The sequence below is a fragment of the Psammomys obesus genome, unplaced genomic scaffold (genome assembly GCF_907164565.1).
Source record: "Psammomys obesus unplaced genomic scaffold, mPsaObe1.curated_primary_1811, whole genome shotgun sequence".
Lineage (NCBI taxonomy): Eukaryota > Metazoa > Chordata > Mammalia > Rodentia > Muridae > Psammomys > Psammomys obesus.
The window spans coordinates 9,886,680-9,904,387 of record NW_026592890.1 but is presented as its reverse complement, the minus strand read 5'-3'; the positions used below and the strand labels follow the sequence as shown (position 1 = coordinate 9,904,387).

General features: G+C 37.0%; 1 protein-coding gene across 1 annotated transcript in view; it reads right to left on the bottom strand.

The window, feature by feature from the left end:
• The window catches only part of Qki (QKI, KH domain containing RNA binding), a 118,521-nt gene that overhangs the window by 79,348 nt on the left and 21,465 nt on the right, over positions 1–17,708 (bottom strand). Inside the window, exon 2 of the mRNA XM_055615860.1 lies at positions 10,558–10,700. Within this exon, the coding sequence (XP_055471835.1) occupies positions 10,558–10,677 (120 nt within the window). The 5' untranslated portion in view covers positions 10,678–10,700. The remainder of the gene's footprint in view (positions 1–10,557; positions 10,701–17,708) is intronic.

Genomic DNA, 17,708 nt, shown 5'->3' with positions numbered 1-17,708 from the left:
GCATGCTTCCTTCCCCCTCCCTGTGGTATACATATACATATAGATCCAAGCTGTCTTTAATAAGTATTTTCATTACCATTCAAATCACAGTAAGTTTATAGCTATAAAATATAATTTTTCATTTCAAAGGTGTAAGAATTTCCCAATTATTTTTGTTTGATCTCTAGCTTCCTATGCTCTAGACAAAACAAAACAAACTATACAAATTATCAACTCCGAATATTTGTTCAGACCTGCTTTTCAACACAGGATATAGTCAATCAAAATAAAAAACTGTGTGTGTGCATACACACTCACCATTCATGTACATATGGAGCCAAGACTAAGCATCTTCTATTGTTCTCTACCTTATTTCCTCTGATTGAATCCAAAGCTCAAAGATTCACCTAGGCTGACCAGTCATCAAGCCACCCAAGATCTGACTGTTTCACTCCTTACTGATGCCCCATGAAGCTTTTATGTGGGTGCTAGAGTTTGTCAAACTCAAGTCCTTAGGCTTTAGCTAGCCCTTTACCCACTGAGCCATCTCCGTAATTGTTGCCACAGTCAAGTTTTCATGAATATTAAATAGGTGCTTGAAAATGAGGCAAATTCTACTATGAGTAGGTCTGTCAGTTGTTCTTGTGCTAGAGATCCAGCTCGGGCCTCAGCTACATTAGCAAGCACTTTATAGTTGGGCTATCTCTAAGGTTACCTGTCCATCTACTTTTACTTTGATTTTCTGTCTTTAAAAGTTATTTTATTTGACATGTACAAATGTAAAAATCTTACAAGTACAAATGTAAAACAGGAGGCTTTTTTGTTTTCATTAATAGCTTTCTGCCTTTGATCTTACATTACTATTAACACAGACACAAAATTTGTCTGACTTTCCACAATGTGTACTTCTTGACTATATTACTTTTTATCTTTTTCTTTGTTATTTTAACTAGATTTCTATAAAAAGTATCTAAATGAATTTGCTTTCAAATTATCTATTTTTGTGTTTTAACTGATCCTATTTGCACTACATGGTTTTATCTAATTTCTTACTAATATATGCTTCCTACACACCCCACCTTTCTGTGTTCCTTTTTCTTTTCTGCCCTGCCTCCTTTTCTCATGGCTGGAGGAAATTTGTGAAGCTGCATACCTGCTCACTTGCCTTGAAGTTACATGCTTTAAAAATACACTATAAGTTTTAATCTTTTCAATTCGTAAGTACATCATCAGCCCAACTCCTGTGTGCCCCCCACACTCAAGTCCATGTCTCTTCCTTTAATCTCTCTCTCTCTGCTGGATCCATTTAGTGCTCACAGGTACTTTTCAGGGCTGATCACTTGGTATTAGTTAGGGGGCTCATCCCTGGGAAAGATTGATTCTCCTCTCTCAGGAGGCATTAAATACCTGTGGCTCATCACCTGGGCAGTGTTAACTTTTTAAAGGTTACCTTTTTTCTCAATAGATTCAGAATTAGCATAGTATGTAACAAAAATGTTAGGGGGTGGAGAAAAAGAAGAAAAGAAACATCATAAGAAATCAATCAATACTTGGCTTATGTTCATCTCCAGAAAGTCATTCTTACTAGTTCCTACAAGTTCCTAGTTTCTATTGCAGTCTATAAACTTCCCTACACGCTCCTCTAAAACATCCTGGACAGAGATAGTTACTTCCTTATCCCATCACCCACTTTGTCCAGTTGTGATTTTTTTTTTTTTCAGTGAAACAGGGAATGGCCTTTCAATATCAAAATGAATTCAACAAATCATACATTCAAGACTTGCCAAGATTAAGTAATGAAAGAGATGTGAGTGGTTTAAGAAAGAAAGAAAGTTTCCTTGTTCCAGAGTCTACATACATCCTTCTCAAAAACAACAGTCCTGCCAGCTACTCGTCCACCTAGATCTTTGGCCCAAGCATCCTTTGAAAGTATTACATCCAACCTGCTCCATGGCTACAGAGTGGCTATTCTAGCTATACACAAGTTTACTAAGATTAACACTTTGGTTCTGGTTAAACTGGATATGCATTTTTTTTTATTTCTAAGTTTTTAAAATAAAGTTTTCTTAATTTTTTTAAAAAATTAGCCAGTATATTACATACTGAGACATCTTCCCAGGTCCTATAAAGGCTTTTTAGCATATTGACCAATATTCAAGTTTGGCCCACATCATTTATCAAACCAATTGATAAACCCTACCACTTATCCATTGAAAGGATACACCCTACTCTTCTGGCATATTAAGTATCTTTTGCCACAACTATAGCCATGAGACTATTTTAAAAGGTTAATTCTTACAACTATTACTTTAAAATTGTTTTTAAAGCAGATAAAACAGAAATACTGATTCCATAGGGGATAAATTTTTCATACCCTTAAAAACCATTTACTACTGCACCCATGAACCATCAAATAGTTCAAGTGTGCTAAGTGCATACCACAGGGATTCTAATGCAATTGGAACTGTCAAGGTCATCCTTCTCAAAATGTTGTAAGCAAAGAATGAAAAAAAAATTAATCATAGCAGCTGCTTTGTCTACTGCAACCAATTTCCAGGTTAATGTGCTATGCCTGGCATTAAAACTCGTTCTGTATTGATTTATCATGCCAGATCTGCAGCTTCATGCAATTAAAACAATGTCAAAACGCTTTCAAAGAAGATCATTTCAAACAGCCTGAGCTAAGTGCAACCTGAAAAGCCAACAGAGGGAAAGAAAAAGAAAGAAAAAAAAAGATATTCATTAACCCTACTGTTTAAGTACAGACCTTTGTGCTTCAGCTTACCAATTATACCTCTTCCAAGTGGCATGTTAATTTCTAAAGGTTTAACAATTACATCTAGTGTTGCTCATTTTTCCTCGCTACATTTTAAATACAAATGATAAGAGGTTTTTCAGTGACGAAATGTAAACAATGAAAACTCCAGGAACCTCCTTAAGCAAGTGCAACTAAAAACACAACCCCTTTATGAACCATTATCAAAATAAATGGCTGATTAAAAACTACATTTCCAAAAGCATCTCAAAATCACTTTTAAGAATCACTAAACAGTAATATCTGCTTAAAATTTTGGAATTAAAAAAAATTATAAAAGAAAATGCAAATTTTGGGTTGCTTTTATATATATATATGAAATAATCCTGGAGGCTGGAGAGATGGCTCAGCAATTGAAAACAAATAAAGCAGGGACTGAGTCTAGTTCTTAGCACCAAGGCCTGGCTGCTCAAAACTATCTGTAATTCTAGCAACAAGGAATCAGACATATATAAAAAAAAAATTAATGTTTATAAAAACCTTGCCTGTTTACTATTCTTAACACTGGTATTATCTTAGCAGTGCAGAAAATTAAACTGAGAGCCTCACACATGCTGGGCAAACATTCTACTACTAGGCAATATTCTCAACCCTATGTCTACCGTTTCTATAATTTTAGCTAGACATTTCACAAACCCTTACATTATACCACATAATCAACAGAGTAGGAATGGAATTAAACATACCCAATAAAAAGTATGCATGTACTTGTTGCAGAAAACAAAACATGGTCACCTCTAATCTAAGCAGCAATAAAATTTATCTTGGGTAAATATTTACCAAGGCTAATTATTTGAGCCAAAAATACCTAAATAAATATATCAAGATGTCTTTTTTTATGCATGAGAGGGGGAGTGAGTTTGTCTTATCTCATTTACAGATTCATATTAATTCTGGCAAAATAACCAAGGTATTCTGGATAAAAGATTACTTTACCCTACATGTAGGAACCATTTAACCAACCATTCATATATTAGGCATTTCTAAACATGACCCATAACTTACAAGTCTTATGTAAATAAAAGACTTCCCACAAAACTATTCCAGTAAAGGCACTAACACCAACTCCTACTACAAAGAAAAATTGCTATTTTTTTTTTCCCTTTAGACAGCTTTCTCTTCATAACCCTGCCCGTCCTGGAACTCACTCAGTAGACCAGGCTGACCTGGAAATAAAAAATCTACCTGCCTCTGCCTTAATCTAAATGCTTAGATTAAGGGTGTGTACCACCACGCCCAGCCTGACAACAAAATCTTAAATAGGCATATGAATTAAGACATTCTAAATTAATGCAAATCTTTACTCAATAAGGTACTGAAACCAATCAAAATTTTCACTCAAAACAGACTCAGGTAAACCACATGGATTATATTTCTAGAAGCAAAATGTCAGTTAGAAAACAAAGTTGAGTGTGAAAGGTTTTATGCCACAAGCAGATGACAGTATCTAAGATAGTATGTGTTAAAAAGCGTACACACAAAGCCTTGTAAACCTCTTAAGCTTTATTTTCGCTATTGCTCCTTTATTCAAACCTCTAAATACCTTATTAATCTGTTGAAAGTATTAGATACTTCTAAGTTTTCGTCTGGTCATCCGTTCCTTCATTCCTACCCAAAACTCAGACTCTTCTCTCCATTCATCCCACAACAAATAAACACGTTTCTTTCTGTGACTTCCTTGGAGGCTTCCTGAACCTTAAAGAAAGGTGCTTTCTTCTCAATAATTTTGCAAGTTCCTCTTACAACCCTTATCACAGTGGCTAATGATGACCTTGCAGGTCATTCCTGAAGTTAGACACCATTATTAGGTTTCTGAAACCCACCATGCTTTACACGATATAATGCAAACTGTAGATAGATAGATAGATAGATAGATAGATAGATAGATAGATAGATAGACAGACAGACATTGACCAACCATGAAGACAATAAACAGGGAGACCAACCATGCTTTACACAATATAATGCAACTTAGAAATGAACAAAAAGGACTTTTAGACAATTAAAACAATAAACAGGAAGTGTCCCTAACTTAAAAACACAAAATAGAAATTTGAAAACAATCCAAAATGTTTTTAAGCATAATAAGCCATTCAAAAAAAAAAAAATCTTTTGCATTTCACAGCATTTTGGATTAGATAAAGCTAACCCAGTCAAATCCATATAAATATTCAAAAATACCCAAAAAAGCTGAAATCTGAGAAAAGAAAAATTGATATATGCTGCCAACAAAGAATGAAGCTGACTTTGTCTATTTCAAAAAAAAATTGTGAGTTTTTAATTTAAAAAAAAAAAATGGAGATCACCTGGAAACAGTGGATGCCAAAGGTATAAACACAAGAAAGCAAAGGGCAGAGAAATGAGTAAAAGATGATTAAGATTAGTCATCAGGGAAATGCAAATCAAAACAACCTGGAGATTTCACCTTACACTCATCACAATGGCTAAGGTCAAAAACTCAAGTGACAACACATGCTGAAGAGGTTGTGGAGAAAGTTGAACCCTTCTCCACTGCTGGTAGGAATGTAAACTTGTGCAACCACTCTGGAAATCAATCTGGCGCTTTCTCAGACAATTAGGAATAGCACTTCTTCAAGATCCAGCTATACCACTCCAAGGCATATATCCAAAAGATGCTCAAGTACACAATAAGGACATTTGTTCAACCATGTTTGAAGCAGCTTTATTTGTAATAGCCAGGAGCTGGAAACAACCCAGATGACCCTCAACTGAGGAATGGATAACAGAAATAGTGGTATATCTACACAATGGAATATTACTCAGCAATAAAAAACAAGGAATCATGAAATTTGCAGGTAAATGGTGGGAACTGGAAAAGATCATCTTGAGTGAGGTATCCGAGAAGCAGAATGAAACAGAGGGTATATACTCACTCATAAGTGGATATTAGACATGGAATATAGGATAAATCTACTAAAATCTGTACACCTAAAGAAACTAATCAAGAAGGAAGACTAAAAGGCTCAATCCCCATTCAGAAAAGCAAAGAGGATGGACGTCAGAAGGAGGAGAAAATAGGGAACAGGACAGGAGCCTGACACAGGAGCCTCTGAAAGGCTCTCCCCTGCAGACTATCAAAGCAGATCCTGAGACTTATGGCTAACCTTTGGGCAGAGTACAGGGAATCTTATGAAAGAAGTGGGAAATAGTAAGAGCTGGAGAGGACAGGAACTCCACAAGAAGAGCAACAGAACCAAAATATCTGGGCACAGGGGTCTTTTCTGAGACTGATACTCCAACCAAGAACCTTTCATGGAGATAACCTAGAACCCCTGCACAGATGTAGCCCATGGCAGTTCAGTATCTAAGTGGGTTCCATAGTAATGGGAACAGGGACTGTCTCTTACATGAACTCAGTGGATGGCTCTTTGATCACCTCCCCCTGAGAGGGGAGCAGCCTTACCAGGCCACAAAGGAAGACAATGCAGGCACTCCTGATGAGACCTGATAGACTAGGACCAGAAGGAAGGAGAGGAAGACCTCTCCTATCAGTGGACTTGAAGAGGGGCATGTGTGGAGAAAAGGAAGATAGGGTGGACTTGGGAGGGGAGGTGGGAGGGAGCTACAGCAGGGATACAAAGTGAATAAAGTGTAATTAATAAAAATTAAAATAAAAAAATATTTTAAAAAAGTTACTTATCAAAGGTTTAAGTCACTGACAAACCTTTTACTAGCCAAAAAAAGACCTCAAACAACAAACCTCCAAAGGAGACAGCTGAGGCAAGAAACAATCAGAAGAAATTAAAAGACTACTATGATCAATCTTACCAAAAAATTGAACAAATATCTAAACTCCTAAGAAGCATAGGATTTAGCAAACCGACTCAGACAGTAATCTAACTATGACAAAGATTACAAAGCAATTCAAACTTTCCCATTAAAGGAAAGCCTAATGAACAGATAAAGCTACAAATATTTAAAGAATTAAACCAATCTGTTCCTAACTCTCCTATGAAACTGAACAAAATGCACACTTTTCAAGTTCTTCCTTCAAGGACATTACCCAATACCAAAGCTAGATAAGAATACTAAGAACGCAAAAAGTTGCAAGCCAATATCCTTGATGAAGAAAAATGCAAGAACTTTAAGCAAAATCACACTAAATTCTCTATTTGAAGCTTGCTCTTCTAGGATTAGGGACAATTCAAAGTTTCCCATTCTCATTGTTTCTATTCAACACAGCAATTAAAGTCCTAGTCAGAGTAATTAGTCCAAGGAAATGAAATTTAACGTTATCTAATGGTGTGTATGTGTGTGTTTGCATGTGTGTATGTTGAAAGGTCCCTTTTGCAAAAGACACGATCTTCTACCTATTGAAAACCTTAAAAGATTTCATTAAAAAAAAAAAAAAAAAAAACCACTTAGGAAAAAATTCAGTAAAGTTGCAAGATATAAAACATTTAAAAAATTAGTTTTGGGGCTTGAGAGGTGGTGGCTCAGTGGTCAAGAGTACTGGCTCCTCTTCCAGAAGACTTGGCGGGGGGGGGGGGGGGGGTAATTCCTAGCCCCCATGTGGCAGCCCCCAGCTGTCTGTAACTACATGAAATAAAAATAAGTATATTGTGGGTTAAGAGCACTGTCTACTCTTCCAGAGGTCCTGAGTTCAATTCCCAGCAACCAAATGGTGGCTTACAACCATCTATAATGTGATTTAATGCCCTCTTCTGTCATGCAGGTGTACATATTGAAGAACACTCATATACAATAGACAGACAGACAGACAGACAGACAGACAGACAGACAGATAGATAGATAGATAGATAAAAATAAATAAATAACTTAGAAAAAGTTCTCACTGCCCTATAAGCTTTGAGGCAAGGGGAAAAAAATTTGTGTCTATTAGCATAAAGTAGCCAAAAGAAAAATGAAAGGCTATAGAGATTGTTCGGTGCTTAGGGGCATTTTCAGAGGTCCCGTGTTCAATTCCAGCATACACATGTCACCTGTAACACCAGTTCCAGGGGAATCTGACACTTTCTTCTTACTCTTCCAGCACCAGGCAGGATGTGGTGCAAATGTATTTAGGCAAAACACTCACACACATGGCATTAAATTAAAAGCACACACAAAAAGAGCAAGAAAGCAATTCTACTTATAATAACATCAAAAACAATGCTATCACATTGAACTCACACTGGTGAGTTCAAATAATTAGAATTGGTAAAATCTGTCCATTTTAGAAGACATTTGATATCAACCTCTGCACTCCACATGTATGTGCACAAAATGAACACCTTCCCCAGCACAAATCACACATGCTGGTACTGGACATGATTTTTAGATATAATATTAAAAAAAAGCAGGCAAATAAAAGCAAAACCAAATGGAATTATTAATAAGAAAATAAAGTTTATGCACAGGAAAGGAATCAGTAAGCAAAATGAAATGGCAAACCATAGATTGAGAAAAAACCTGTAAGCCATCTATATATAAAAAATTAATATCCAGAACAGTGTATTCAGAATATAATACATAACAAAGCAATCTAACAAAATCCTAATTCAAAATAAACATGCAAAGATCTTAAATATAGTCTCTTCTACAGAAGACAGCAATGTCTTGTTCAACAGGCACAAGAAAAGATCACTTACATCACTAGCCAGCATACCAGATACCATCTCATACAAACCTGGAATGACTTCTATAGATGATATGTTAGCAAAGATGTGGACCTGTTCTCTACAGATGGGGACATACATAAGTGCAATCATAACCAGCTACACTATCCCAGGGAATCCAATGTCCTCTCTGGCCTACAGAAGTATTACATGCATGTGGTATACAAACATGCATGCAATCAAAACACCCTTATATATAAAATAAATTTAAAAAAAAGTTTTTAATTGATGAATGAATTCTCAATTGAGACTGGAACAGGAATTCCAACAATTTATGAAATGGCCCAAAATATTTCTACCATTTTATACTATGTATTTATACAAAGCAGCATTCTCAGCATTGATGATTATACAATTAAAATATTAACCAGCCCTGAAAAACATAAAAGATGTTCTACATCCTGCAAAATAAAGTATTGAGAAAAGATTTAATTCCTGTTGTGTACATACTTATGTACGAATGCACATACACATACACATTCATTAAGAGGCCAGAGATTATCTTTGGACGGCTTCAAGAATCTGAAAGCTAGGTTCTCCAGAGATGAGATCCACAAAATCCTGCCACTGAGGTTCTCCTCCAAGGCTCATGGGTTCCCATTTTACATAATTTTCTGCAACGCCCTATAATTATCTAACAAAGCCTTATGGCAATATTATTCTGAATTGTTTGTATATTTGCAACCAAAACTACTTATGAAAATAGAATAAATGTGCAAACTAAAGAAAACTTTACTAAAAAAATCCAAATTGTGAAATACCAAAACTCCACCCATTAACTCAATTTAAGACATTTATACTCCATCTACAAACTAATCTATGAATAATTAACAAGTCTGAAAATCATTTTTAACATTAAAGACATTCTTGATTTCATTTGTTTCTAATAAGTATTCTCAAATGTAACGGCTATGATTTTTCCTTTATATACTGGTATTACAGGGTGACTAACCACATTATAACAGTGAATTAACAAAGGTTACTGTTTTATGTACAATATACTCTGTTGGTTCTTTATCTTCCTAATGCTATGACTGTTTAATACAGTTCCTCATGTTATGGTGACCCCAGGCCATAAAATAACTTTTGTTGCTATATCATAAATATGAATTGTAATATATTGTTATGAATTGTAATATAAGTATCCCATATGCAGGGTATCTGATATGTGGCCACTGTGAAAGGGTCATTTGGGACTCCCAGCCCTGAAAAGGGGTCGTGAACTACAAGTTGAGAACCACTATGATAGGGACAAAGAAAAATAAAAACACTAGATAACAGTATTGCAGAAGTGAAGTGTGGGAGGTGGGAATTGGAGGAGGGTTAGAGATAGACAAAAACAGGTGGCTTTTAGGAAAACTGGTCAAGGAAAGCCTTTGTAAAGTGATATTTAAACTCAACCACACTTAAGGGAAAGAAGCAGCCAGTCACAGTGAACAGTGGATTTAAAGATCTTGGAGCTGGGAATAGATATGACTTATTCTCAAAGCCAAAGAAAGGCCAATATGAGTACACTGGAGAGAAGTGAGAAAATCATTTAAGACGAGGGCAGAGAAATAGAATCAATTTTATCACATAGGGTTTTGTAACAAAAGGTAGAGCCTGGGGGTACTACAAAATCAGCTAGTATAGAAGGAGACTAACTCCAACAAAATACTAGAGACTGGTTGAGTAACTGACTAAGACTGGAGGACAGAAGGAATCAAATTAGAAAGAGTCCTTCTCACAGAAACTTTAGAGCTGGAAGCCACCATAAAGCCCAGCACTCTCATTTACATAAAGAATGACATGGTTCAAGCTGTGGATTCTCTGTGGTCAAATTGAAGACTACCAGAGCTGAACTTGATTTTTAACATTCAGGACAAAAGTCTTTCCACAATTCTTGACCTCATTCTCAAATCCCAAAGTCTTCACTATAAGTATTTAACAAAGTAGCATAACTAAAGTCAAATGGAAATATATTTTAAAGAAAAAATAATTGGCCACACAAAATTATTCCCATTTCCAATTTCATACACAATTATTTTAAAGCAGCTGATAATATTTACACATTTACTACAAAAGCTATCTCTTCACATATTATGTGAAGCAGAAAACATGAACATAACAACAAAATATACTTACATCTGGGTATTCTTTTACAGGCACATAAAGTTTCTCTTGTAACTGAACAATAGGTCCCACAGCATCAGGCAATTCTGCACTCCTTTTTTCTGTACTGCCATTTAATGTGTCATTGTACATGTCTTTCCGTACTCTGCTAATTTCTGTTAAAAGTAAAAGATTTAAATGTGTTAGACAAAAAGTATTCTTGCTAATCCAGGAAAGGGAGGGGGTGCTTCACTGATCAAGTGTTAACACTCCAGTGAGCAGCTGTTGACCTATCCTGTCATTATCTAACAAGATGACAGCCCTCATTTCCACCATAAATCAAATTTATACCAACCAAATTATGCATCTTATTAAAACTAACCTTAAATCAGAGACTCTCAGCGATAATCCTATATTTAGTTTACCTAAAATTTTCATGTTTAAAAATGAAGCCAGTCATTTTAAATGATAGCTTTGGTTATGTAATTGTCATAAGAATACTTATGTATCAAAGAACAAAATATACCAAAAGCTCAGAATAATCTGTCTCGGTAAGATTTAAACTGGACACCACTTTGTTGGATAATTTTGATATCTTTAACACACTCAAGATGTTCAACAGACAAAACATAGCAAGTTTGGCCAAAGTCTATGTATGGAGTACAAATTCAGCAGTTAAAACTATGAAAAGGAAAAGGTAGACTGACATAACTCAACCGTAAGTAAAACAACATTCCAGGGAAGAGGACCAGTACCTACTGAACAACACAGCAGGAGATACAAAGAACTAGAGAAGACAGGCGCAGCTGCACACTCCTGTAATCCCAGCACTCAGGAAGGCAGAGGCACCCGGATCTCTTGTGAGTTTGAGGACAGCCTGGTCTATAAAACAGTCCCAAACAGCTAAGGTTACACAGAGAAACCCTATCATGGGGGTGGGGAAAGAACTAGACAAGTCAAGCCAAAGTGATCAGCTACTATGAAACAAATAGTAAGTACAAGGTTGATGCCTTACACTAGATCACTAAGATTAAGACTGATGAAAGGAGTTTCAAGAGGAAAACGGTAACAGAAAACAAACCACAGTTGGTTAACAGATAAAATATAGATTAAAAAAATAAGGAAAGACAACTAACATCAATGACCTTAACTCTCCACCCCCAAAAAATCTGTATTATAATTCTCAGGTATAAAAGTATTTTTGAAAACAAGAAAATTATATTTTAATGAATCAAATCCTGTAAATAAAGCAATTCTTCCATAAACTATTTAATGGGCTTCAGCTATATATCAACAGACATACTATCATTAAAATAAGGTATTCCACTATTAAGGCTGGCTAGACACTTAACTTTCTCTCCATTCTATACAGTAATAGCTCCTTAAGAAAAAGGAAGAGATCCTAAAGATGCTCAAGTATACAGCAAGGGCATTTGCTCAACCACGTTCCTAGCAGCTTTATATGTAATAACCAGAAGTTGGAAATAACAGAGATGACCCTCAGTTGAGGAATGGATACAGAAATTGTGGTGTATCTATACAATGGAATACTACTCAGCAAATAAAAACAAGGAAATCATGAAATCTGTAGGCAAATAGTGGGATCTAGAAAAGATCATCCAGAGTGAGGTATCCCAGAAGCAGAAAGACACACATGGTATATACTGGCTTAGTAGATATTAGACATATAATACAGGATAATCATACTAAAATCTGTACACCTAAGGAAGCTAAGCAAGGAGGAGGACCCTGGGTAAGACACTCAATCTCCCTTAAGAAAGGCAAACAGGATAGGCATCCGAAGAGGGAGAAAGCAGGGAGCCTACTACAGAGGGCCTCTGAAAGACTCTACCCTGCAGGGTATCAAAACATATGCTGAGACTCATAGCCAAACTTTGGGCAGAGTGCAGGGAATCTTATGAAAGAAGGGGAGACAGAAAGATCTACAGGGGACAGGAGCTCCACAAGGAGAGCAACAGAATCAAAATATCTGGGCACAGGGGTCTTTTCTGAGACTGATACTCCAACCAAGGACCATTCATGGAGATAACCTAGAACCCCTGCACAGATGTAGCCCATGGCAGCTCAGTGTCCAAGAGTGTTGCTCAGTAATAGGAACAGGGACTGTCTCTGACATGGACTCATGGGCTGGCTCTTTGATCACCTCCTGAGGGGGGAGCGGCCTTACCAGTCAACAGAGGAAGACCATGAAGCCAGTCCTGAGGAGACCTGATAGCCTAGGGTCAGCTGGAAGGGGAGGAGGACCTCCCCTATCATTGGACTGGGGGAGGGGCATAGGAGAAGAGGAAGGGAGGATGAGATTGGGAGAGGATGGGGGAGGATGGGATACAAAGTGAATAAACTGTAATTAATAAAAAGAAAAGGAAAGAAAAAGGAGGAGTAGGAGAAGACAAGGAACAGGACAGGAGCCTTCCACAGGGGGCCTCTGAAAGACTCTAGCCATCAGGGTATTGAAGCAGATGCCAAGACTCATAGCCAAACTTTGGGCAGAGAGCAAGAAATCTTATGGAAGAAGGGAAAGATAAAAAGACCTGAAGGGGACAGGAACTCCACAAAGAGACCAACAGAGCCAAAAGATCTGAGCTCAAGGGTCCTGCAGAGACTTACAAATCAACTAAGAACTATGTATGGAGAGGACCTAAACCACCTGTTCAGATGTAGCCCATGGGCAGCTCAGTCTCCATATGGGCTCCCTAGTAAGGGGACCAGGGGCTGTCCTGACATGAATTCAGTGGTCGGGCTCTTTGATCACCTCCCCCTTGCAAGGTGGCCTAACTAGGCCACAGAGAAAGAGGATACAGATGAGACCTGATAGGCTAGGGTCAGATAGTAGTGGAGGAGAACCTCCCCTATCAGTGGACTAGGAGAAGAACTGGGGGGCGGGGGGGGGCACGGGAGGGTAGAACCGGTAGATGAGGGAGGGGGCCTACAGCTGGGATACAAAGTGAACAAATTTTAATAAATAATAATAAAAAGTTTTTAAAAAGAAAAAGGAAGAAAAACACTTTCACTCCAGTAAATATAACTTATATATTCCAAATGTACAATTTAAAAGTATTCATATTAATAAACTGTCAAATACGAATGCACTATAACTTTCTTTACTTAGTTTTTTCAGTAAGTTTTTTCACAAGAGAAAGGTATAATCCAAGTGTTCTTAATTCGTTATAAAATCTTAACTCAAAGAATTGCACATTTTTTTTCTTTTGATGATTAGCAAATAGAATCAAAGAGTGTATTAGAATAGACTAAAAGATTAAACCATCTTACCAGCCCCTCTAAAAGTTACCTTTATACTTCTAACATTTAATTAAAATTATACATACATACATGTTTTAGTTCATGTCTCTAGATAAAAGTATTTTTTACTACTAGTTATCGTTTAAATTTCTTCACAATCTAGGCAATTCTTGTGATGAATAAGCATACCACCAGAATAAAAATCTACTCATTGTTTTTAAACAACTTTTAAAAATGCTAAACACAAGCTTGGCGTGATGGCACTCTCTTTTAGTCCCAACACTCAGGAAGATGGAGGCAGGCAGACTGCTGTGAGTTTGAGGCCAACCCTGTCTACAAATCGAGTTTAGGACAGCCAAGGCTACAGAGAAACCCTGTCTCGAAGAAGTGGGGAAAAAAATACACACAAGTGGCAAAAAACATACACATGGCTGGGCAGCACATGCCTTTAGCACTCAAGAGGCAGGGGCAGGTGGATCTGAGTTCAAGGCCAGCCTGGTTTACAGACTATGTTTCAGTACAGCCATGGAGGGATACACAGAGAAACTGTTTCAAAAACAAACACTATTATGTGCTAGCAAGATGGCTCATCAGTTAAGAGCTGTACTGTATGTTCTTCCTATGGACCCAGGTCAATTCCCAGCACCAACATAGCCGCTCACAACTCTGTATAACTCCAGTTCAAGAGGACCCAACATCCTCACACAGATATACATGTAGAAAAAAACCCCAATGTATGTAAAAGTAATAATAAATGAATTAAAAAAAACATACAGAGGTTCTCAACCTGTGGTCACAGGACCCTTTGGGAGTCATATCAGATATTTTGATATCATACATTTACATTATGATTCATAACAGTAACAAAATTACAGCTATAAAGTAGCAACAATATAATTTTATAGTGTGTAGGGGGAAACACCACGTATGAAGAACTATGGTAAAGGATCATTAGGGCTAGAGATGGACTCAGGTTCAATTTCCAGTACCCTTACAGAGGCTCACAACTGTAACTAACCTGATCCTCTTTTCTGAGCTCCAAGCACACACATGGTATAATAACACAAATTCAGGTAAAACACCCATACATACAAAATATTCTCATTTTCTCTCTGTCTCTCTCTCTTGCTCAGTGGTTAAGAGCATATACTCTTCTTACAGAGGACCTTGAGTTGGGTTCCCAGCACATTCTTCAGGCATCTAACAACCCAAAGTAGCTCCAGCTCCAGAGGAATTAAACACCTCTGGTATCCAGGCACACCTGTCCTCAAGTGTACATACTAACAAATACACACACTCATAAAATTAAAAATAAATCTAAAAAATTAAAATACTAATTAACTAATAAAATTTGCATATAATAGAGGTGCGAAAGCTGTAAGATTGACATGCTAAAAAGAACAAAAAAGCACCAAAACACAGTGGAGGGCGAGAAGATGTAGGTCAGCACCAATACAAAGTGAAAAGCTAGAGATGTGGTAGAATGGCAGAGTGCTTACACAACATGTGCAAGACCCTGGATTCAATCTCAGGAGAGGGGAATTTGCAACTGCAAGAATAGGTCAGTATTTGAAATTTTATTATTTTAAAATAATACTGAATTAATTCTTTGAGAATTTTACACAACTCATTTTAATCATATTCACACACCCATACACACACCACCTAACTCCTCCCAGATTCAACCTCTCTACCTTCACCTCCCTATCCACCCAAACTCTAGGTTTTGTGCCCCCCCTTTTTGTTTTTAACACATCAGTACAATGTGTTACCCAACAACTACTTGGGAGTGGGACCTGCCCTGGTGCTGAGTGCACCATTAAAGAAAACTGGCTCCCCCTCGTCTAGAAGCCAACAAACACCAATAGCTCCTTAACTTGTGTTAGAATGTGGCTGCCACGGTTTCCCTTCTATTCTGGATCTGTCTGGCTTAACCTGTCACAACTGCTCTCAATTCCTCTACTCAAGGGCTCTGGTGTGCCCAAAACACTGTTTCCCTGAAGTTATCTACCACATCTGGCACTTAAAAATCTTTCCACAATCTCTTTATGGATGAACCCTGAGCCCTGGGGTGATAAGCATACCCCGTTTCAGGAAGACCACTCCACGGTCTTTTATTCTCTGTATAGTGACCAGTTGAGGGATTCTGAATTGTTAACTGCATCTGCAAAATAACTTCTCTGAAGACAGTTTCAAGTTTGACTGATCTCGCTCAAAATAATCTATTTACAACAGAAACTGCCATAATGAAATAGATCAAGTTAAGAAAAATTAGGACTTTTCCAGGCTAAAAAGAAATTCAGACAAAAAGAACCAACTGTAAATGATTACAAAATTTCAGTTAAGACGACATTAAAATATTCATGTAAATAAAACAACTTTATACAGACTATCAACCAATTAGGTAATATACCTTGTATTTCTATATATACACTTTGATAAATAACTAAAAGTCCTATGAGTTCCCGTTAGCTACTGTGTTTCTGGCTCCTAGAGCACTGCCTGGATCATATCAGGTCTTCAATAAGGACTTGGTGGGTTGAGTGTATTGGTGAGAAAATTAAGAGAACAGGGTAGGTCCTAAATTAAAGCTACATAAGCCATGGCTCTAACCTTCAAAATAACTTAAGTCTAATAATGTTTACACCCGAGTTTCCAGGCTTAAAGGTTTATAACTCTAATAACAGAATACAAATTATGTACAAGATAGAGCAAAAAATAACTAAAACACACTTGTAGTCCTCCAGATTACAAATTCATCCCTGAACCGAAGCAAGTGAACACTGCCTTTCTATCCAGAAAAGCATCAGCGATTTGGAATATAATACTTGTAATGTTCCAGTTGGAACAAATACTGATTGCAGTTTAATAGTAAGTGACTCTTTGTGATTTGGGCTAAGTCTTTTATTTTGTCCTGGTGCCTCCTGTAATCACAACTCACTTTACTGAATGGCTCAATTGAATCCAAATCTTTAGAATTCCTCTTTCTTTTTTTTTTTCCCCCTCAAATGGCCATGCTCAAAACTTTTCATTCCCTCAGTTCTAACAATCAGAGATTCTCCTGACGCTATCCTAACAAGTTGGTGTGATCACATCCAGATCATCACAGAAATATGCAATCGACTTGGGGGGGGGTGTTCTAGTCCTCATGGTGGGCTCACCAATATGTTCCTTTATAAAGTACATAAAGTACTCATAACAACTGCATGTATTCTCTGTCAGATAATAATAATGCTAAAATGCTCCACATACACCCACATGACTTTCACGCTACAGCAATGGTTCAGAAGGACCAAACTTCAAACTATTAGTATTTAAAACTTCCACGACAATAACTCCTAAACTGGGCATCAGTATTCCAACTAAATATTCCCATGATCAAGAAAGACAGTTTCTTTAAAATAGCTCTGAAGTTCTATGCATTAAATTTGTTTTTCTGAGTTAAAACTCCCATTCCTAAAACATCAGCCATTTGGTGCCACTTAGGAGCCTCATAAATACTCAATAAAAGTTCTGTGGTATCTGTAAACTACCCAACATGTTTTTATGCCCTCCCATGTATTTAGATACAACCCAATTAATTAAAGTTTCTTTTAAAACCCACAGGGCATTCCATAACAAAAGATGTTAGTACGAAGACTAAAGTTGTCTACTTCTTGCAGTAAAGAGCACTAATTCCTTAGCAAGCTTAACATGCTGTGTGGTCATACTACTGGTGGAGCTGAGGCAAGTTTCTACCACTATCTCTCTCCACAACTGTTCATTTAGATAACAGCAAACAATTTACAGTTTTTGTTGTTAATTTTCTACTATATATACCTATTCGGAATGATGTTGATCTGCTGACACTCTTTACCACTGACTCATTTCTGAGTCAAGAGGACTGCAATTCATGAATCACACATTTTGCTCTCTTGGACATC